The sequence below is a fragment of the Ursus americanus genome, chromosome 32, assembly GCF_024610735.1.
Source record: "Ursus americanus isolate L20-20 chromosome 32, mUrsAme1.1.p, whole genome shotgun sequence".
NCBI lineage: Eukaryota > Metazoa > Chordata > Mammalia > Carnivora > Ursidae > Ursus > Ursus americanus.
Window position 1 is genome coordinate 5,251,320 of NC_142158.1, and position 24,435 is coordinate 5,275,754.

Genomic DNA, 24,435 nt, shown 5'->3' on the forward strand with positions numbered 1-24,435 from the left:
GATGGGGCAGGGGTTAGATATATTTGAACTTTTCCAACTTAGAAATGACTGCCCAGTTCCTAGGAGGCCCATAGTCTCATGGACATGAGCCTTCCGTTACTCAGCTGAATGACCAGTAATCTGTCCGCTTTAATGCTGAATTGTATTTGGTTACATGAACATATCACAGTTTGTTTATTCTACTGATCAATACCGGGGCTATTTCCAGCTTTTGGCCATTATGTTTTCAGTCCTCTTGGTTAAATACCTAGGATTGGAATGGCTGGGTCATAGGGTATATTTAGTTTTTCTTCCTTTAAAAAAAAAAAAGAGCTTTTCTTGTCATGTACTATTTTACGCCCCAACAACACGCAAAACCTCTAGTTTCTCTTCAGTCTTGCCAACACTTGATATTTAAGTCTTTAATTTTCTTCCTTCTGTGGATGTGTAATGGTATGTTATTGTAGTGTTAATTTTCATTTCTCTGATAACTAATGATGCTGACCATCCTTTCATGTACTGATTAGCTATTCTGACTCTTCTGGAAATCAAATTACATGTATGCTAGACTTTTTGACGTTGTCCTAGAGGTCTCTGAAATTCTATTTATTTTTTTCCCCAATGATTCTTTTCTCTGTTCTTCATATTGGGTAATTTCTGTTGCTTTATAAATTCATTGACTTGCTCTTTTGTCCTGTCTAATCCGCTGTTATTCACACCTAGTACACTTCAAAAAACTCATATATTGTATTTTTCCATTCCAGAATTTCCATTTAGTTCCTTTTTTGGGGTTTCTATTTTTCTGCTGAGATTTCCTAACTATTCATTCATTATAAGCATGAACACTGTCCTTTACATCACTGAATGCAGCTGCTTTAAAGTCCTTGTCTTCAAAATCCAACATCTGCATCATCTCAAGATTAGTCTCAGTTGATTGCTTTTTTATTGAGAATGGGTCATATTTTCTTGTTTTATTTTGTTTGTTCATTTCATGTAAATTTGGATTATTTTCTGGACACTGTCAGTATTACGTGTGGAGACTCTGGATTCTATAATATGACCCTGCAGAGGACTGATCTTTGTTTTGTTTTAGCAAGGAATCAACTTATTTGGACTCAAACTGAAAACTCTTGGCTCTTGGGCGGCACTTCAATTCTTACTTCAGTTCTTCTGGCCCAACTGGGCTGGCTGAAGTAGAGTTTGACCACACATGTGTAGTTTAGGGGTCCACTAGTGATTTAGGCAGTGTATACACAAAATTTGTGGCTTTTGCTTTCTGCTCTCTGGGATACCTCACTTCCCTGTAATTGTGGTTGCCCTGAAGCCTATTCTTCAAGCCAAAAGGATAGCAGGTTTTGTGAAGTTGTAGGCATCCCATGGCCTGCCTTCAGGCTAAAATCTGTAAAAAGTAAAAAATTCCTCAAGTGCCATTTCTTCCAGTATCTTCAGGTTTTTGTTTTTATACTTTTTATTTTCCCACATTATTCAAGATGATAGCTGTTATCGTAGGGAGTTGGCCTGACAGAAACGTTCTCAGCCACCTCTGGAAGCAAAACTGCCTGTACTTTTAAAAAACACATTTGTAGCGCTCCAGACCACTGTAGTTCACAGGTAGCAGGAAACTCTCCCCAATGCGTGCATACCCCGGCTGCTATCAATGTGGTTATATACATACCAAGAAGTATCTGGTTTATAGAAGATATATTTGTTATTACAATTATGTATTTTAAATAACAACAACATAAACCAATGAATTATGAGAACAAAGGGACTGTTGTCATTTCTATGAAAACTGCACTGAATGGTTTGAAAAGATTTATTAAAAGTTAAGTCGCTAAAAATTTCCTGTGAAACTGAATTTAGTGAAGACAGTTATAAACTAAAAAAAAAAAATCACATAACTTCAGAAGGAATCTGCATTTAGATAATTTCACAAGTCATTAAGGTCTTGCTCTACTCTAAAGAAAGAGAAACTCTAAAACTTGTAGACAATGCATGGGTACGGCTTATATAAAAGATATGATGGTAGAGGATCGATCAGCAGACTCATCAAAAACAAACAAACAAACAAACCCCCAAACCTGTCTGTATATCATAAGATTGATGACTAAAAATATATTTATATGTTTTAAATAAAATAAAGTTCAACATGGAATTATTTTGGTACCTGTAATGCTCCATTTTTGCTGAAGGATGAAACACACTGCATCAGTCGACTTAACTCTTCAGAAACTGCTTCCACCACCTTGGATAGAACTCGAGGTACCAATTCCTTAGAAATAGTGAACACCTGATGGAAGGGTTTAAAGTAAGAAGAAATGATGTATTATGGGAACATTTCCTGATCTGAATTTGTTAAAAACAAAGATACACAAAACAAAATAACTCACAGGTCTTCTAAGTCATATTTTCAAAGGATCATAATTATGAATGAAAGGAAGATACAGACTTAAATTGTATTAAGTGATTCATGCCACAACTAATCCTCTTAAAAATCTATTGGCAAATATAATTCTGGAAGGTACTGCTGATGTTGACAAACTAAAAATAGTTTCAAAGATTTCTTCTTCCTCTTGCCCTTTTCACAAAAAGAAATATTATTTCTAAAGAGGAAATTATAGAAATAAAAATATACTGTGTCAGTTTTTTACCACAATTAAAAAAGAAAAACATACTGGGTCAGATTCTTCTTAGATTAAAACAAAGACCATATCATACCGGGCACTTTATTGTGTATTGGACAACAGAGTCCCCAATTTTACTATTTGCTGAATTTAATATGTATTTCCTTTCATTTGACATAAAACATTATTTTCCAACTTTGAATTTTGATATTTTCAGGCTAAGAGCTATTATATTTCATAATGTGGTGTGATGTTTTACTATGCTGATTTATAAATTTGTCAAGTTACGATCATGTAGGAAATACTAAATAATAAACGTTATGAATGAAATTCTACTTTCAGTCATTGAGATAAATTAAAAAGGGGTTTGAAAAACCTAATACAAATCTTGGCTACTGATAGTGAACATTAATAAAAGCTGCCTCTTTAAGAATCACCACCATCATTAAAAATGCCCACATATTTTGCAATTCCTCTACCACCTGTCCAATCTACCACAGAAATGCTTTCACTAACTGATGATTTAATTTTATCCTCTAATTTTACTGGAAGCTAACATAATAAGAAAGCATTTTTATATCTTTGATAAAATCATGATAAAAATAATTTAAAAATGTATGTGATAAATTCTTGCTAGAGTTAAATCATATATAAACTTTATATTTATAGAGGAATGTGTATATTTTCCTTTATTAAGTAATGAAAACTATAACATACTATATTTCTCTTTCGGCTCTAGTTGTTTCAAACTTAGAGCCAAATTTAGGAACAAGGTAGCATTCTCTGTTTCCTTTGGTTTTAGCCTGGCTTATCCATACTTTTCCAGTTTAGCTTGACAGCTTCTGATAATTTTGGATGAAGACAGTGGTATAAACTAAATACACCTCCATCAGATACATACAGCTTTTTTTTTTTTTTTTTAAGATTTTATTTATTTATTTGACAGAGAGAGACAGCGAGAGAGGGAACACAAGCAAGGGGAGTGTGAGAGGGAGAAGCAGGCTTCCCGCCGAGCAGGAAGCCCGATGCAGGGGATGCAGGGCTCGATCCCAGGACCCTGGGATCATGACCTGAGCTGAAGGCAGAAGCTTAACGGCTGAGCCACCCAGGTGCCCCCAGATACATACAGCTTAAAAGGCACTCAAGCAACAGTGGAATTATCTAATGATAATCTCTTTGCTGGGCCCCATTTTATCTGGTCACCCATCAGTCTATGAGCTATAAGAACTCTGAAAGTACTGGCAAAGCAGTGAGTAATGGATTGTGAAATTATAGAACAGGCAGTCATAGCGGTGATAATGATGATAGCCGTGCCTCTTTTGATGTTCCTTAGAAGAGTCCTTCTAAGAAGGACGTTAATAAAGGAGGTTAATGTAAAGCTTAAGATGATAATGCCTCAAGTGAGGGCAAGTTTTAGCAAGAACCAGAGGCATCAACATCTAAATGTACCTAAGTCAGCTGCTGATAGGAAACCATGCACCTGCTTCCTAACCTCAGCCTGCCCTTTCAGCCTATCTTTCTAACAAGTCTAGTTTTCTGGAATCCCAGCCTCTACGTAAGAACACATTGCTACATGAATAAAACACCAATGCTTATTTGTATCCTGGTTGAAAAGAGGTTAATGAATTTTCCAAGATAAGAGATTTAACATACCTTTCAATCCAAGATAAGGAAAAAACATCTTTTCAATCTCTCTTTTTCCTTACCTTTTGAACATTAATGAATTTAGTTTTAAACACACAATTTCAGAAAAAAACTCTCATAGTTATAAAGCACACATGTTTGTGTGCATGCATTAGAGTTGTGTTTCATTTATACTCAAGATATATTCTGAAGGGAAAAAAGACTACCATAAAAGCCATCAAATTTGCTGCTTTTTCTTTTTTCCAGTTACCCATATGTCTCAGGAACATCTAATGATAGCTTACCTCTGCATGCACAGCAATTATATTCACCAGTGCTTCTTTTAAATAGTTTCTGACACCTGAAATCAAGATGAGGGAGGGAAAAAAGGCATTTAGTGGAAACAAGCTACCCATCTCCCTTGATGGCATTACTGCGCACTACTGTCTTAGAGTTTTTTTTTTTCTTCTTTTTTAAAAGATTTTATTTATTTACTTGAGAGAGAAAGCAGAGAGCACAAGTGAGGAGGAAGGGAGAGAGGGGCAGAGGGAGAGGGAGTAGACCCCCCACTGAGCAGTGAGCCCACTATGGGGCTCGATCCCAGGACCCTGAGATCATGACCTGAGCCAAAGGCAGAGGCTCAACCAACTGAGCCACCCAGGTGCCCCTGCCTTAGAGTTTTCTAAGGAGAAACAGAAAGTAACACTACCACTATCTATTTCCTTTTGAGGACCAAATGGTAAAAGGACTATTTTCGTACAGGTTTAAAAAAAAAAGTTAAATTAGGCATTTTCTTTCATTGTTTTTCCATTTCTGTCATTATTTCTCTGAAACTGATGGTCAGTCTGTTTCAAAACTGAAATTTAAAACTCTCCTTCAGTTTCTTCATATATGTGTGTGTACACACACCCACACCCACACACTCATATTAGCAGACAAAAAAAAAAAAAAAGACAGAAGGAGGATATTTACCAAAGCTTATAAAAGCTAAATATCTATTATAACATTTTATTTCCAAAGGTAAAAGTTAAGTTATGCAGAATGACTCTTTTGATCTTAAAAAATTACTTCTAGTAGAAACTTCTGACAAAATCACAATCTGATTCTGTAAAGCAAGTTAAAGATTGGACAAAATACAAGATTTCAGGACAGTACAGAATTAACAAACACTACTTCACTCAAAAGCAGGCACTGAAAAGCAGGTGTGCATAAGATTTAACAGTACAGGAGTCTGAAGTCAGATTATCTTGATCAAACCCCAGTTTCATCACCTACAAGCTATGACTCCTGGCAATAAGACTGAGAGCCCAGTTTTCTCTTCTATCAGAGTATAAGAACAGTACCTATCTTGCAGGCTTATAGTGAGGATTATAAGAGATAATGCATGGATCAGTCCCAGTATCCACAGGACAAGTAAGAACTTTCATTACCATTATTTTGTAGGAAAAAAAAGTTAAAATACTGCTTTACTGTAACTCTAAAGAAATTACTTTTACTTGGAGTGGAGTATTACTTCAGAATGCCTTCTAGAATTAATTGCAAATACTGAGAATTCCTTTTCTACAGAACAGAAAAAATTGTACTGTATAGTAAAATCATGGATGTTAACAGTAACAATATTAAGGAGAATCTTTTTCTATAATGTCATCTAAGCTACTGATTATTTAGAAAAGTTGAGATTAAAGGCCAAGAACTATAATCAACTTTCTGAATTGACATTTTCAGATTCTAAATATAGAACTAGTTTTTGGTTCTGTCATATGCTATGGTATATACATAGGTATACTATTGTTCTTTTGAGGAGCCAATTTATATATACTTTGGGATATGGAGGTTCAGGTGTTATTAATTCTGTTTTTCTAGTGGAAAAATTGAGAAAAATGTTTAAGAGCAAACAAATATAATTCAGAAATTAGTTGAAATCAACTAATTGCAAGGTATAAGAAGTCTTATCTGGGAGGTAGGAGAGAAACATATCAGGAACCTATTGTAAGTGAAAGTGAAATAGACTACCTTGTGCTTAAGACCAGAAAAGCTTTCTTCCTCTAGGAGGAAAGTCATACCACAGAGTTGTTCCCTCAGATTGTTCACCTGCTATAAATAGTGAGGGCAACAAGGAGACCTGGCTGTGACATCTGTTTCTGATGACTACGATCACCCCAGAAGGACAAGGTCTCCTCTTGTCCTTTGTTCTCGGGGCAGTTCTCCCAGGGTAAGTGGAGGAAAACAGGGACGGGCTCTAGAGTTCAACAGTTCATAACCACTGTACTCAGGTCAAAAATTTTTAAATTGCAATACGGTGAAAGACTAGTTCATACACCCCTACATACATACATACCATGTATATAGTTACTGAAAATATAAGCACAATCTTAGGCGAGTAATGATGTAAGGAACTTAAGAGTAAGAAATTCAATAGTCTCAGCTGTCGGTGAAAACCAGGGCTCTGTCAATGCTACTATCTGAACCAATGTCAGGAGTTTGGGTGCTAGCAATGTTCTAGCAATGATGATTAGAAATGTGAGGGCAGTTTTTAACTTCTAAAGTTCTTCAATGTAAAAGAGAAGAGTGGGGCCAGAGTGCTGACTAAAAAGCAGAAAATTAAACTTAGAATAAGCAAACCAGTGTCACATGCTATCAACTCAACTCCCACTCTGACCCTGATAGGAAAAACATTTCCTGGCAAGAACCCATCAGACTGATCATTACTAATAAAATACCCTGTAAAAGAGATAAATCTAAATTACTCAATATAATTCTAAAGACAAAACTGTGAATAGTAAGAATAAAAGCACAAGATACTTTCAGCCATTAGAACTATATTGCTGTTGATAAAAAATATGAAAACAAAGTCAAGCTTCCTGTTTTAGGTTGACCACAGGTTTCACAAGGATAAGATGTTAGAAGGAACAGCCTAACCTGAACAAATTGAGGGAAAAAAAAATTCTACCCTTGGAGATTTAATTTTTATGAATAGGACAAAATGAAATAATTGTACCCCCCTCCAAAAAAACAACAACCACTTCAAGAGATAGGTGGTAATGTTGGAAAAAAAGAAGGAAAAAAATTTGTGGCCCTAGGAATGAACAGAAAGAGAGCTCCTGGTCAAACCACATGTCAGGTCAGTAAGGGTTCAAAAAGGCAGCATTAAATTGAGCACGTCTGAAAAATGCATGCTTAGTTTGAGATGGAGATTTGTGAAATATTATAATCTTCCAAAGCAATGCATATGCTGGTGTTAATAACTTAACGATAAAAAGTTTTAAAATAAAAAATAAATCATTGATTGCCTCTCTCCAAAAAGCTATCCACTGTGTTAAATACAGAGATAATTATTTTTTATTGTATATTGGGCTGAAATTGTTATTAGTTCTAAGGGAATGGCTAAAGTTCTCACTAATTCATTTAACATCCATTTGTTGGGATTCTACTCCATGGTGGACCCTGAAAGGCACACATCAGAGGTAGTGAGACACTAGGTCCTTCAAGTAGAGTATGTGTATATCCTCAATATGTGTTAAGACCCCAAAGTCTTAGTTATTAAATTTTATCCTAATGTTCTGGTATTCACATATGCATCTAAGTTGTATGTAGCAAATATCTGGTATGAAGGGTTTTATATTGTAAAAAACCCCAAAACTTTGTAATACAATTTATACTAATTTGTGAAACATTTACTTGCAATTTCTATTTTTTTTAAGTTCTTGAAAAGTTAAAGAATAGTACTGGGGATGGGTGGAGGAAGGGCACTGGACCTGGAGACTAGACAGCGTCTGTGTCTAGGGACTGAGGTCTGAAGGTTCACAAACATCAAACAGATAAGATCTTTGTGGTCTTCCTAGTTAAGAATTTCAATTCCTTTCTCTTTACTCCACTCTACAGCCTGTTATCAGCCAAAGGAGAAACAAAACCAGTATCACACCCTACTCACTAGTCTACCCTCCCTAGCACCTACCCTACTCACTCAGGGGTCCATACTGAGACTTTCAGATGTGTTTCTAAAAAACTAAACACAGATTAACCTCTTGGGTTTCAGTGCTTGGTGAGTTTTCTGTTTTAAAATGTTGCTCCAAATCCAGCTGTGAGAGGATGTCAGTTCTTTTTAAAATGTGTACCCCAAAAAGCCTATAACATTGGTAGGATGCCAGGGCTTGCCTTGCTTGCTCATGTGGTACTGGTGTCAAAGGACCCCATCAAAACACAGCTGACAGAAGGTAGCAATCTTCTTTTTGGTGGCTAGGGTGACACATTTGCTCTTTACTGACCTGGAAGAGGAAAGTACATGGAAATCATGCCAAAAAGACAGAAATTCAATTACTCAGAGTTGAAAGAAACAGATTTGGGTTTTGTAAAATGTAAAGCTGGGTCATCCCTATGATTTCACTGACAGCTGAGCAATGGGTTAGATCTGGAAAGCAAGAAAGAGGTAGTACGAATGTGAAGAAAGATCCTACAGCCGTCAGAGAAGAGCTGTACATAAATTTTGTTATTAAAGTGCCTGAGTCCTTGAAGTGGATGGCAGAGTTTAAAGGGACCATGGTCCATGGTCCATGGGGGCAGGACCAGGATATGATTTTTGGTTATGGTACTATTTTCAAAAGGTCTATGATGACTATGACAAAGGGACAATTTTGTAGTTAATTTTGGTAGTATATGTTTTCTTCCCACTACATTTTATTCTAGTTTTAATATTATTAAGATTAATGGTTGATGATGACTTTTAAGTTCATTGAGGTGACAGAAAGAACACTCAATGTAAAGCCAGAAGTCTTGGGATCGAAGTTCTGGCTTACCTATATACTAATGATATGGTCCTAGACAAAAATCATTTCACTTTTTAGACAACAGCCTAGTTTACGAAATGTAGAGACTACAATGTCTGTTTTGCTATCAAAGCTGTTACAAAAATGTGATATGTATTTATTCCCTTATTCTTTAAATATTTGTTGTGCATCAATTATGTGTTAGGGCCTGCCAGGTGGTGGTGTACAGAAGTGAGCAAAACAGACATGGCCCCATCATAAGAGAGCTCATCTTGGTGGTAAAGGGCATTTTGTAGATTACAAAGCAGTACACATATTTTAGGTACTTTTTAAAGAAAGACAAAAATAGTTGGGTAAAAGGTATGATAACTAGAAGGGCACCAGTTTCTCTTTTGGAAACACACAGTTTAGAAGTTTGGATACTGTACCCCATCATAACTGTCCCCTGGCTGCTGTATACCCTAATTGTAGGTAAAATTCTTTTGTGTGGCACCAGCAATCTCTGAACAGCTGAATGTGCATATTAGAACATGACAGCAGCAGACAGCCCAGATACAATATCAAATGTTACTGCAATGTGCACTAACTGGAGATTTGTCTTTTGACTATACACTTGTTTTTCTAGTTTACACAAAGTTCTCTAGAAGCTGGAATTTCAGTGGAACTGTTTTGTCACATCTTGCATTGGTTTGGAAAGAACAGCTGAACATAACATACTAGCAATGGTTAGGGAAGACCTGGCTTCTATGGGGACACCTGAGAAATGGCCTGAGTAAATCAGAATTATACATGTGAATAGAAGGCAGATGCAGGTGCTGACCTCAAATACTATGTTACTTACTAACCAGTCACCCTGGGGCGAGTTTCTAAACAGCTCTAACGTGTAGTTTTCTCATTTATAAAACAGAAATACCATTTATTAAATGAAATAATATTTCTAAGAGGCTAACAGTACATCTGTCAGAGAGCAGTCAGTCAGGAAATGGGAGGCAGTATTGCTGGTTACAACCCGCTGACTCTCCCTTGTATTTCAGAGGTGCTACACTTAGATCACCTCTCATGTCCTCTCGGCACGAACTCCCTCTCCTCCCACTGTAGCAGCTTTCCATCGATTTATATGACTCCTTAATTAGTAACTATCTACCCTGCTAGATTGTTAACTCCACCGGCATAGGCACCACCCTTCACTTACCACATCTTTGTATCCTTACTACCTATCACAGTGGCTGGTCCGACGCACAAGTGCAAAAATATTTATGACTGAAGAAATAAAAAAAGGCAAACACCATGGATGTCTTGCTCACTAGTAAGTTCTCTTCACCCTCTTACATAAAGTGATAAGGGAATGAAGTAGTGAACAAATACATCAGAGAAAAATTTTAATGTATGTAAGATTCTATAATACATAATTTTGTACTTGAGCCATCATCCACTAAAAATGTCAATGCCTCAGTTTATGTGTAAAGGAGATATTCTAGCTAAAGCATGCATCTCTTGCTTCTCATAGGATTTAAGAAAACAGAAACAGTCCTGTTGAAATAATTTTACAAGATCCATTTGAAAAATATAATTTGAATAAATTAAGTATAGCAGAATGGAATACTGCCAAGTCTAAATACATGTTTTCTAAATATGCTTTGTTTTTCTGGCTATATACTTAACAAACAGCTTATTTCAAATAATAAACCTTTATATTTATTGAATGCTCACTATATGCTAGATACTCAGGAAGAAGCTCAGATATATTAGAACATAACGAACACTTAGTAAATGTGTTAGGAAACCCAGGTTTTAGCTTTAGCCCCATGTTAAGTGGGCCATAAATGCCACATTTACAGTTACTACTAGGAAATGAGCTATCCATGTGACCAGTGCACACAGAAAAATAAGGCAAACTGACTGGTTTCTTGGAGTTAAAAAGTTACATTATTATGCTGTAGTAATAAGTATTGTTTTTAAAAAGGTTCCTCTTAGATAAACCCCCACAACTTTCCAAGGGAATGAGAACAACTTCTAAGTATTTACAATATGTATCTCCTCTACTCTCTGAATACAGAATTAGAATGTGTCATGATATTTGACCAAAAGTGTCCCCACCCACACAGTATCAATCTAGACTATCACTTAGCAATTAATCTAGTAGCCCAGTGTGGAAATTCCCCATGGAGAAAACAAAGCTCATCTCTGCTCTGAGCAAGAACCTGTAGGCTTCTTCTCGCAGGGTGGGCTTCCTGTAATTGGGTCTGGACCACTTACCATCTTCTCCAATAATGAAGGTCTTTTTTTCATACATGAAAGTGGAAAAGAAGTCTTTTTTCTTGCTATATTTGTCAGTTTCTTCTTTTAATCAAAGAAGGAAGGCACTTGGTTTTGGAATAGGCATACTACTAAAAATATTTATTGAGTGCCTATTACTATTACATGCCAGACTCTCTTCCAGGTGCTGGGGATACAGTAGTAAGCCCCCTCCCTCCAAAAAAAGAACAAATTCATAAGAAATAAAGCCCCTCTCCTCACAGGGCATACATTCATACACTCTAATGGGGACACTACCAGGTTTAAGAAAACACGACCACTTTGCACATGGGAGAAAGGCTTACACTGCCTCTAAAACAGCACAAGAAAGCAACAGCCTGAAAGAAAACTGTTCGGCAATTAAAAAATTAATTAGTTAATTAATTAAAAAAAGAAAACTGTTCAACAAACACTAAAACCCACATTGGTAAACAGAGGGCTTCTGTTTGATGAAATCCTCAGCGCTATTTATGAGAAAACAGTGCCCTGACATGTTGAAAGGACCTTAGTGTTGTTTCTGTGCCTTGGAATAATGTCTAGCAATAAGCTATAACAGATAATGTACAGGTGTGTATGGAATGAACTGGATTTACATCTTAGCTGGAAAATCAGCTAATTCACTGGAGCTTCAGGTTTTCTTTGAAATTTGTGAAAATGTTTTACACATTAAAAAGTGTTATATAAGCAGATTTGATTCTTCTTATAATTAATAATTTGGACAAACTGTGAGGGAGAACTTTTCTAAAGCATGTCCACATTAAAAAACAGAATAGTGAACATTTTGGATTGATCAACCTTTCTTCTTTTTATTTTGAAAAAAATTAAATGCTCATCGAAAACAATTAAAACAACACAGAAGTAGATGCTTTCATAATAACAAATAAAAGTCCAATAAACTCCTTCATCCTTCTCCCTGGTTTGGTATGTATTCTTCCAAATCTCTTCCTATGAATATAAATTTTTCCCCCTCAAAAATGAGATTATACTACACATTCCTTCTTGAAACTTGCTTATGTCATTTTGTAATATATCACATTCTTCCATGCCAGTGTGTACATATCTACCTTACCATTTTTAATGGCTGCCTGGTATTCTATGTTTTGGATGTACCATAATTTATTTATTGTTATTTATTCTAATTTCTTAATTTTATTCTATTCATAATTTATTCTCCTATTAGACAATTACATTGCCTTTCAGGACATACTACTAAAAATAATGCTGCAGTGAATATCAATCCTTGTATTCTCGTAGAATAATTTATGTAAGATATATCTTCCTAGAAGTGGGATTGCTGAGTCAAAGGGTTTTAGTTTTGATCAGTTCTGCCAAGCTGGCATTCAAAGCCATACAAAATTATAACTGCTTCTTCATGTCTTTTTATTTTCATAACTTGGATTCTCTAATTACTATAATTAATAACTACAATATATGCTCCTCCTCAATCATAACGATAAAACTTTCCATTAAAACACTAAAATTTTAACCAAAACACAAAGATCAAAGGAAATTTACTAAAATTTACACAAGACTTATACTCAATCTAACTGTATAAAGACCATCGAAAAAAGCTAGAGAGAAAGAGCACTGTGCAGTTACAGAAAACAACTGCTGTACTATTTAAACCTATACCAAGAATGCAAACTTTTCCATGAAGCATTTCCTGTCATAATTGGACAGACAACTCCTTTAAACACAGACTGATTTCAAGGTATGCTGCCTAATGTTGTTTTGAAACATGATACTCTTCAGTCAATACTGTAAGAAATCAAACTTTGGAAACTCTGGAGATAGTACCTACTTTATAAACCACATTTCCTGTTTTTAACCCCTGTGCCCTAAATCAGTTATCAGTCCTAGTCTATAGATAAAAATAGATTGAAAAATACTATAAATATCCCACAACGTACTTTTTTTTGGTCAAACTGAAACACTACATGAAAGAACTTTGGGGTATTTTTTTCTAAATAAATTATCTATTCAATTACATTCTGAAGACACATTATTGAAATTACTGCCTATTAAAAAAAGTAACCAGAAACTATCAATATTGGCAGACAGACAGAAAGGCCTAAATATTTTGCAACAAAATTAGCTTTTGTTGGAATAGAGTAAGGGTTTTAAGTTTCAGGTCTTCATGTTTTAGTTTGTTCATTCCTAAGTTGATCTCTTTTCCTAAACTGATAAATGTCTTTTGCCACATCAGAGATTTTTTAAATGAACAGTTGAAAAGAGGACACCCTTCCTATGTATTATATGAATGAATAATCTCAACCTTTACAGTTCTCTATTTACTTTCTTGGGATATTTTCTTTCTGGCTTTAATTAATATGATCTCCTAGTTTTAAAATATGAATAGAAAAACTCTGTCCTATAAAAAGAGAAAATATGGCCAGCAGTGAAAATAAAATTATTTCATGGCTTATGTTTTCCATTTGTAAGAAAGGATTTATATTCGTAACAGCATTCATATACACCATAGACAAATAGCTTTCAAGACTCAAAAATGAGCAAGGATATCATGACATCTCCCATTTTATTTATTTTTATTTTTTTAAATTTTTAAATAATTTTTTATTATATTATGTTAGTCACCATACAGTACATCCCTAGTTTTTGATGTAAAGTTCCACGATTCATTACTTGCGTATAACACCTAGTGCACCATGCAATACATGCCCTCCTTAATACCCATCACAGGCCTATCCCAGTCCCCCACCCCCCTCCCCTCTGAAGTCCTCAGTTTGTTTCCCAGAGTCCATAGTCTCTCATGGTTCATTTCCCCCTTCTGTTTACCCCCCCTTTCTTCTTCCCTTCCTTCTCCTACCGATCTCCCTGCTATTCCTTATGTTCCATAAATGAGTGAAACCATATGATAATTGTCTTTCTCTGCTTGACTTATTTTGCTTAGCATAGACATCTCCCATTTTAAAGTTAAAGTCTGACTGATAAAACAGATTACGAGTTACACCAACATAGAATCTCACAGAACACCTTATATGTTTAGCATAGAGTACCAGTTTCATCATTTGAAACACGATACACTGAATTTCAAACCTAAAGGCAGACATTTAATCAGTTTAACATTAGCTGATAAATCAAACTCATTTGTTTCAATTTAGTCTTTTGGCAGAAAATTTTTTTTTCATTAGAAGGCAACTTCAATTAGCAAAGTGAAAGAAACAAGAAAATAAAATTCATTCTATCTATGCAAATGGATGCATTTTGTTTTACACTTGCAATGTTTTATTACATTTGTATATAACATTTCATGAACAGGTCTGTAGTAACTGTCCAATTTCAGAATCTCAAGTTCTTTTTTTTAATAAAATGATGTTGATTAAATCAAAACTTAAGCATTTATTAATGCTTATGAGATAAATGCTTATGAGAGAAGCCAGGCTGAAGAACATGGCATAAAAGCCTGACTGTTTGAGTTAGAATCCTGGCTCCCCTAGTCAGCTGTGTGGGCCTCTGTGATTCACCGAACAGACACAGAAAGGGTTCTACCACGGTCTGACCCATGACAGACGGTACTGCCCGTGTTACGAAGCAGCTGTTGCACCCCTATAACTGGAATCACCCACTGTAGAGCACAGCAAAGAAATAATAAGGTAAAGTCTCCATTCTCAACATATGGTTCCATATACAATTTAAAAAATAAAATCTGGGGGCGCCTGGGTGGCACAGCGGTTGAGCGTCTGCCTTCGGCTCAGGGCGTGATCCCGGCGTTGTGGGATCGAGCCCCACATCAGGCTCCTCCACTGTGAGCCTGCCTCTTCCTCTCCCACTCCCCCTGCTTGTGTTCCCTCTCTCGCTGGCTGTCTCTATCTCTGTCACATAAATAAATAAAATCTTTAAAAAAAAAATAAAAATAAAAAATAAAATCTGTTTCAGCCATTAAACTGAAAAAAATGTTGAAATTAAAAACAATGAAGTTGTAATAAAATTGAAGGCAGAAAAAATATGAAAAGCCAATAGCTGCCTTGGATTTTAAAGTCATTTACATAAGAAATTTTTTAAAATTAAAGTACAGTTGATAAAAAATGTTACATTAGTTTCAGGTGTACAACATAGTGATTCAACAACTCTAAATATTATGCTATGCTCATAACTGTACTTACCATCTATTACCATACAACACTATCAAAATACCATTGACTACATTCCCCATGCTATACCTTTCATCCTGTGACTTATTTATTCCATAACTGGCAGCCTGAGCCTTCCACTCCCCTTCACTCATTTTGTCTATCCTCCCATCTCTCTCCCTTCTGGCAAACAACAGTTTGTTCTTTTTATTTATGGGTCTGTTTCTGGTTGGTTGTTTTTAGATCCCACACATAAGTGAAATCATATGCTATTTGTCTTTCTGTGTCTGACTTATTTCACTTAGCATAATATCCTTTAGGTCCATCCGTGTTGTCACCTCACACTAGTCAGAACAAGTAATATCAAAAGGACAAGAAATAACAAGTGTTGGTGAGAGCTGAAGAAAAGGGAACCCTCGTGCACTGCTGATGGGGACATAAATTGATGCAGTCACTGTGCAAAACAGTATGGAGTTTCCCAAAAAAGTTAAAAATAGCAATAACATACAATCCAGTAATTCCACTACTGGATATTTACCCAGAGAAAACAAAAACAGTAATTCAAAAAGATATATGCATCCCTATGTTTACTGTAACATTACATACAATAGTCAAGATATGGAAGCCACCTAAATGTTCATCTGTAGGTGAATGGATAAAGACGACGTAGTGTGTATGTGTACACACACAAACACACTGGAATATTACTCAGCCATAAAAAAGAATGAAATTTTGCCCTCTGTGATCAAATCTTGTAAATCTTTCAATAGCATCTTTTAAGCCTAACTGTGACGATTAAAACTACTAAGCCCTGGCTTTTAACTGTTGGAAATGAAATTGAAGAAGCCGCATGGCAAGGTAGAAAGGGCTTGGATGGTGGCATCTGACTTAGACCAGCTGTTTGCGTACATTAACCTACACTTCCATGATCTGTAATACTGCTTTAAAAGCTTATTGTAAAGACTACCAACTACAAAGGCACGGGAGCGGGAGCTCGATAGCAGCAAGAAGGAGCAGGAGAGGTAGTAACGATGACTCATTTACTGCTAGGATTTTGTTTCTCTGACTCTTTATAACAAAATCTTCATTCCAGTATTTGAATTTTAAGTTATTTTTACTCTTGAAAAATGTTATTAACAATTATTCAGGTGTTTTTCCATTTTCAGTATCAATGCTTGCTTTTATCACTCTACCAAATTTGTTGCTTACAGAAGGCTCTGGTACAGTTTTATCCAAAAACAATGCAACAACCCCTTTATTCTTCCTGATACTTTTATCATTCATTAATAGTAACCTTTATAACTCTGCCATACATTGAAATGATCCAGTATAAGTCACTGTTTGTCAGGGAAAAAGGAAAACTGGACATATACTGTCCTTTTGGCAAGTTACCACCTGTTTTTTCAGCTGGGGTAGGACTGTAAACCAAAGCCTATGAGCCGTCACTCAGGGAAAGCAGCAGCTCTCCCTCTGTTGACCTTGTCAGGTATGCCTCTGACAGAAAAAGGCACAAAGTGCTTTTTTAATCCAATTATTTACAAAATATTAGGATATACAAAATTATATAGTATTGTTATCCCTCTGGTCTGACCCATCTCCTATACCCCATCTACTTCTCTAGTAAGAGTGATAAAGTTAGAATTTGAAGACAGGAAAAGCACTGAGGTCCTAAGTCTAGTACTTTGAACAAGTGGGATTCCTTTTCTGATTCTCCAAATTTTAAAAATCGGCCAAATGGGGAAAATAAAATCTTACACCCAATGGGGTTGCTGGAAGGATACAATGTGATAATGTAAAAATAAGTTAAACTGTAAAATACTTTTATTTAAAGATGGACCAAGGGAGGGATGCCTAGGTGGCTCAGTTGTGTAAGCATCTGCCTTTGGCTTGGGTCATGGTCCCAGGACCACACTGGGCCCCATGCTCAGTGGGGAGGCTGCTTCTCCCTCTGCTCCTCTCCCTGGCTTGTGCTCTTTCTTACTTATTCTCGCTCTCAAATAAATAAAATCTTAAAAAGAAAAAAAGGACCAAGGGTTGTGGCAAGGGAGGTGGGTGGGGGATGGGGTAACTGGGTGATGGGCACCTCCTTAATAGGAGGGCACGTGATGTGATGAGCACTGGGTGTTATAGGCAACTAATGAATCATTGAACACTACATCAAAAACTAATGATGAATTTAAATTAACAAAAAAGAAAAATGGACCAAAATGAAATATCTTAATAAATTTATCAAGTTTTCAGTATGAACTAAAGCAAAATGATATTTGGTATTTTATTTTTAATGTTACAAGCTTAAAAATGACAAAAATGCTCCAGCCTTACCTGTTTCCATTCACACAGTTATGACTTACATAGTAGGTTATCAGTTCTCTCTCATGCTGCTCCTCAGGCAGCGTACGTACAAGGTGTCACCTACATTCCTATAGGTATCTAGTTACTAAAACGTTCATTTGTTCAAACATATGTTGAGAATCCGTTATGTAAAGGGACTTCCTATTGTGGGGACCCCAGTGGTGACTAAGGCATGGTGCCTGCCATCAAGAGGCATAGTATAGTAGAGTAGTCTCCAAACCTTTTTGATTATGCAAGTTACAGGTAAAAAAATTTTGAGCCCTCTTGATATAAGATTATAATGTACAATATATAACCTCTGATTTATACAACTATGTTATACTATGTTAATGTATTGTAATACATATAATATATAAATTATACACATAAATGTACATTATATATTCCATGCATTATAAATATGAAAAACAAACTAGAAAACGAGATAAAAAGGAAATAAAAATTATTTTATTAGTTTAAATAAGCTAGGTTATGCTAAAGTTAAAAAACCCCAAAATATCAGCTTAACACAATAGCAAATGTACGTGCTTAATAAGACATGTTCCATGGGAGTCAGAGGGGTCTGATCTCTGTAGTTATTCATGGATCTCAGCTTATGGAGGCTTCACCTTAATATGTTTTTTAAGTTTTATATTTAACAGATAAAAATGTTTTTAAATTAAAATCACAGTGATTTGAAGGTCTGAATCTAAGTTCACTTTATTTAGATACTTAGATTTAGTGACTTTCATAGCTGAAAAATTCCTACACAAAGTATTACACACAGATAAGCACTTGAAAAAGGTACACAATTGGCTGCTTACTAAATCATGATACTCTGTTCTCAAGATTTTTAAGTTTGTAGTTTTCCCCTCTTTTAAAAATTAAGTATAACTTATAGGTGGCTGTCATAGCGGAGCCCTTTGGCTGACAGTGTCTGAGGATCTGCGGATGGTTTACTGAGCCCATTAATAACTCCTGTTGAGACTCATATTGTTGTCATCTCTTGCTACCTGCACCCCCACCCCCACCCCAACCCGATCTCTGTTTGTAAGGAATGTGGCTGATGATACCTGGTCCAAAGATTTACAATGCAAATTTGGTCATTATGGTCCTATAGTTGATGTGTATGTTCCACTTGATTTCTACACCTGCCATCCAAGAGGATTTCCTTATATTCAACTTGAGGATGTCTGTGACACCAAAGATGCTTTACATAATTTAGACAGAAGATGAATTTGTGGATGCCAAAATGAAATACAGTTTTCACAAGGGGATCAAAAGACTCCAAATCAAATGAAAACCAAGGAAGGGTGGAATGTGAACAGTTCTTTATGCTATGATGAGGACAGTTATAGATATTCTAGAAGCTGAAGTTACGAAAGAGGAAGATCAAGAAGCCAGTACTTTGATTACAACCATAGGAGATTTTAGGGGCCCTGAGTGGCACAGTCAGTTGAGAATCCACTCTTGATTTCGACTCAGGTTGTAATCTCAGGGATGTGAGATCAGGCCCGCTCGGTGCTCAGCAGAGTCCGCTTGAGATTCGCTCTCCCTGTCCCTCTGCCCCTCCCGCTCATGCTTGCTCTCTCTCTCTCTAAAATACATACATACATAGAAAACTTTATAGTCTTAGAATCAGAACAGCTGGGGGAAGGAGGAAAAGAGATGGCGGAGGAGTAGGGGACCTTTTGTCAGCTGGTCCCCTGAATCGAGCTGGATATCTACCAGATCATCCTGAACACCCATGAAATCAGCCCAAGACGTAGGAAGATACATCTGGATCTCTAAAAAAGAACATCTCCAGCACTGAGTATTGAGGTACGAAGCAGAGAGCCGTGAATCCGCGCACAGATATCGGAAGATAAACAGACGGGGGAGGGAGCTGCTGCGCTCAGGCGTTGGGAAGCAGTAGCTTCCCACGCTGGGGAGCGGGCCGGACTCCTGGACCAGCAGCAGTGGGGAAACCAGACTGAAACCAGGATTCGGGAGCAAGTGCTTGAACCACACTGAAACCGGGAGCTTGGGAGCGCATGCGTGACCAGACTGAAAACCAGAGCTCCGGAGTGCGCCTGAACCACACTGAAACAGGGAGCTCGGGAGCGCGTGCGGGAACCGGGGTGGCTGGTGGTGTTAGAAGCATAAAGGGCAGAGATGTGCCGGCCCTGGGAGCGAGGGCTAGGAGAGCGGCTGTGGGGCGCACAACTCAGGATGCTGCGGGATTTTTAGCAGCACTGACAGAAACAGAGTTAAAGTGGCCAGGAGAGCTCAGTGGAGAGCGGACTGTGATCTCTCTGTTCTGAGACAGAGGCTACGATATGGCCACTGGTGCTCTGACTCTCAGAAGAGTCACAGAAAACCGCCAGGGAAAGCCACCAGAGAACAAAAGCCTGGAAAAACCAGTTCACATTGTGCCCATCCCCCCCCCCCGGGGGGGGGGGGACAGGGCAACTCTACCCAAACACAGTTGCCTGAGTATCAGCATGGCAGGCCCCTCCCCCAGAAGACAGGCTGAAAAAACAAGAAGCCCACATCCCTAAGGTCCCTATAAAACAAGTGCACATTGCTTGGGTCCTGGTCAATAATTTGGGCTCTGTACATTCCCACAACCACTCCTCATCAGAATGACAAAGAGGAGGAACCCCCAACAAAGGAAAGAAACAGAGACTGTGGCCTCTGCCACAGAACTAATGGATAGGGATATAACCAAATTGTCAGAAAAGGAGTTCAGAGTAACAATGGTCAAGATGATGTGTAGGCTTGAAAAAAAATATTAACGAAAATATTAACGAGAATATAGAACCTCTAAAAGACAGAAATGAGAGCAAATCTGGCAGAAATTAAGGATACTATGAATCAAATGCAGTCTCAACTGGATGCTCCGATGGCCAGGGTAAACGAGGCAGAAGAGCAAATTAGTGAGTTGCAAGATGAGATGATAGAAAAGAAGGAAAAAGAGGGAACATGGTGTAAAAAAGTCCAATTTCAAGAAATAAAAATATGGAAGATTACTGACTCAATGAAACATTACAATGTCAGAATCATTGGCATCCCCGAGGGGGTGGAGAAAGAGAGAGGTCTAGAAGAGATATTTGAACAATCGTAGCTGAGAACTTCCTTAATCTGGCGAAGGAAACAAGGATTTGTGTCCAAGAGGCAGAGAGGACTCTTCCCAAGATCAATGAGAACAGACCAACACATCACATAATAGTACAATTTGCAAATCTTATATCCAAGGAAATGATCTTGAAAGCGGCCAGGGGGAAGAGAATCCTCAAAGACAGAGGGAGGAACATCAGAATAATGTCAGACCTGTCTGCAGAGACCTGGCAAGCCAGAAAAAGCTGGCAAGGCATATTCAGAACTCTAAGTGAGAAGAACATGCAGTCAAGGATCCTTTATCCAGCAAGGCTTTCATTCAGAATTGATGGAGAGACAAGGAGCTTCCAAGACCGGCAGAAAGTGAAAGAATATGTGACCACCAAGCCAGCCCTATAAGAAATATTAAGGGGGGTTCTATAAAAGTAAAAAGACCCCAAGAGTGATACGGAACAGAAATTTACACTCTATAGAAACAAAGACTTCAAGGGCAAGATGACATCATTAAAATCATCTCTCTCAATAATCACTCTCAATGTGAATGGCCTAAATGCTCCCATAAAACACCACAGGGTTGCAGATTGGATAAAAAGACATGACCCATCCATATGCTGTCTACAAGATCATTTTTAACCTAAAGATACATCCAGACTGAAAGTGAAGGGATGGAAAACCATTTTTCATGCCAATGAACCTCAAAGAAAGCCAGGTAGCAATTCTCATATCAGACAGATTAGATTTTAAGCTAAAGGCTGTAGTTAGAGATACAAAAGGATACTATATTATTCTTAAAGGGTGCATCCAACAAGAGGATTTAACAATTATAAATATCTATGCCCCCAACAGGGGAGCAGCTAGATACACAAGCCAACTCTTAACCAGAATAAAGAGACATATAGATAATAATACCTTAATAGTAGGGGACCTCAACCCTCCGCTCTCAGCAATAGACAGATCATAAGCAGAAAATCAACAAAGAAACAAAAGCTTTGAATGACATACTGGACCAGATGGACCTCATAGATATATACAGAATGCTACACCCTAGAACAACAGAATACTCAATTCTTTTTGAATGCACATGGAACTTTCTCCAGAATAGGCCATATACTGGGTCACAAAACAGGTCTCAACCGATACCAAAAGACTGAGATTATTCCCTGCATATTCTCAGACCACAATGCTTTGAAACTGGAACTCAATCACAAGGAAAAATTTGCAAGAAACTCAAACACTTGGAAACTAAGAACCATCCTGCTTAAGAATGGAAATTAAAGAAGAACTTAAGCGATTTATGGAAACCAATGAGAACGAAAACACATCAGGCCAAAACCTATGGGACACTGCAAAGGCAGTCCTAAGGGGTAAATACATAGCCATCTAAGCCTCACTCAAAAGAACAGAACAATCTAAAATGCAGTTCTTATATTCTCACCTTAAGAAGCTGGAGTTGGAACAGAACAGGCTTAACCCGTGTATGAGAAGGCAACTGATCAAGATTAGAGCAGAGATCAATGAATTAGAAACCAGGAGCACAGTAGAGCAGATCAACAAAACTAGAAGCTGGTTCTTTGAAAGAATAAATAAGATTGATAAGCCACTGGCCAGACTTATACAAAAGAATAGAGAAAGGAGCCAAATTAATAAAATTATGAATGAAAGGGGAGAAATCATGACAAACACCAAGGAAACAGAAACAATCATTAGAAACAATTATCAACAACCATATGCCAATAAATTAAACAACCTGGAAGAAATGGATGCCTTTCTGGAAACCTATAAACTACCAAGACTGAAACAGGAAGAAACTGATTATCTAAACAGACCGATTAATAATGAAGAGATTGAAGCAGTGATCAAAAACCTCCCCAAAACCATATGATAATTGTCTTTCTCTGCTTGACTTATTTCACTTAGCATAATCTCCTCCAGTCCTGTCCGTGCTGCTGAAAATGTTGGGTAATCGTTCTTTCTGATGGCTGAGTAACATTCCATTGTATAGACCGGTGATGGGTATTAAGGAGAGCACATATTGCATGGAGCACTGGGTGTTATACACAAACAACGAATCATGGAACACCACATCAAAAACTAATGATGTACTGTATGGTGACTAACATAACACAATAAAAAATTTAATTAAAAAAAAAAACCGCCTCCCGAAAAAAAAGAGTCCAGGGCCTGATGGATTCCCTGGGGAATTCTACCAAACATTCAAAGAAGAAATAATACCTATTCTCCTGAAGCTGTTTCAAAAAACAGAAACAGAAGGAAAACTACCAAACTCATTCTATGAGGCCAGTATTACCTTGATCCCAAAACCAGGCAAAGAGCCCATCAGAAAGGAGAATTACAGACTGATAGCTCTGATGAATATGGATGCCTAAATTATCCACAAGATCCTAGCTAATAGGATCCAACAGTACATTAAAAGGATTATCCATCATGACCAGTGGGATCCATTGCTGGGATACAAGGGTGGTTCAACATTTGCAAATCAATCAATATGACAGAACACATTAATAAGAGAAGAGACAAGAACCATATGATACTCAATTGATGCAGAAAAAGCATTTGACAAAATACAGCATCCTTTCCTGATTAAAACCCTTCAGAGTGTATGGATAGATGGTACATTTTTCAATTTCATAAAAACCATCAATGAAAAGCCTACAGTGAATATCATTCTTAATGGGGAAAGGCTGAAAGCCTGTCCCTTAAGATCAGGAACACGACAAGGATGCCCACTCTCACCAGTATTGTTCAACACAGTACTAGAAGTCCTAGCAACAGCAATCAGACAACAAAAAAGAATAAAAGGTATTCAAATTGGCAAAGAAGAAGTCAAACTCTCTCTCTTCGCAGATGATGATACTTTATATGGAAAACCCAAAAGACTCCACCCCCAAATTACTAGAACTCAGAACAATTCAGTAATGTGGCAGGATACAAAATCAATGCTCAGAAATCAGCTGCATTTCTATACACGAACAATGAGACTGAAGAAAGAGAAATTAGGGAATTGATTCCATTTACAACAGCACCGAAAATCATAAGATATCTCGGAATAAACTTAACCAGAGAGGTAAAGGATCATAGACTCTAGAAACTACAGAACACTGATGAAAGATATTGAAGAAGACACAAAAAGATGGAAAAACATTCCATGCTCATGGATTGGAAGAATTAACATAGTTAAAATGTCTAAGCTACCCAGAGTAATCCACACTTTCAACGCCATCCCAATCAAAATACCAATGATATTTTTCAAAGAGCTGAAACAAACAAGCCTAAAGTTTGTGTGGAACCAGAAAAGATCCCGAATTGCCAAGGAAATGTTGAAAAAGAAAAACGAAGCTGGGGGCATCACGTTGCCTGATTTCAAGCTATACTACAAAGCTGTGATCACCAAGACAGCATGGTACTGGCACAAAAACAGATACATAGACCAATGGAATAGAATAGAGACTCAGAAATGGACCCTCGGCTCTATGGTCAACTAATCTTTGACAAAGCAGGAAAAAGAAACATCCAGTGGAAAAAAGACAGTCTCTTCAATAAATGGTGCTGGGAAAATTGGATAGCTATATACAGAAGAATGAAACTTGACCACTCTCTCACACCATCCAC

General features: G+C 37.1%; 1 protein-coding gene across 7 annotated transcripts in view; it reads right to left on the reverse strand.

Moving 5' to 3' along the window:
- Nucleotides 1-24,435, reverse strand: part of EXOC2 (exocyst complex component 2) — a 252,177-nt gene that overhangs the window by 18,828 nt on the left and 208,914 nt on the right. For all 7 annotated transcript variants that reach the window (XM_087858228.1, XM_087858229.1, XM_087858230.1 and 4 more), the window contains 2 exons: nt 4,532-4,587; nt 2,147-2,269 (listed from right to left, as the gene is read on the reverse strand). In XM_087858228.1, the coding sequence (XP_087714354.1) occupies nt 2,147-2,269; nt 4,532-4,587 (179 nt within the window). The remainder of the gene's footprint in view (nt 1-2,146; nt 2,270-4,531; nt 4,588-24,435) is intronic.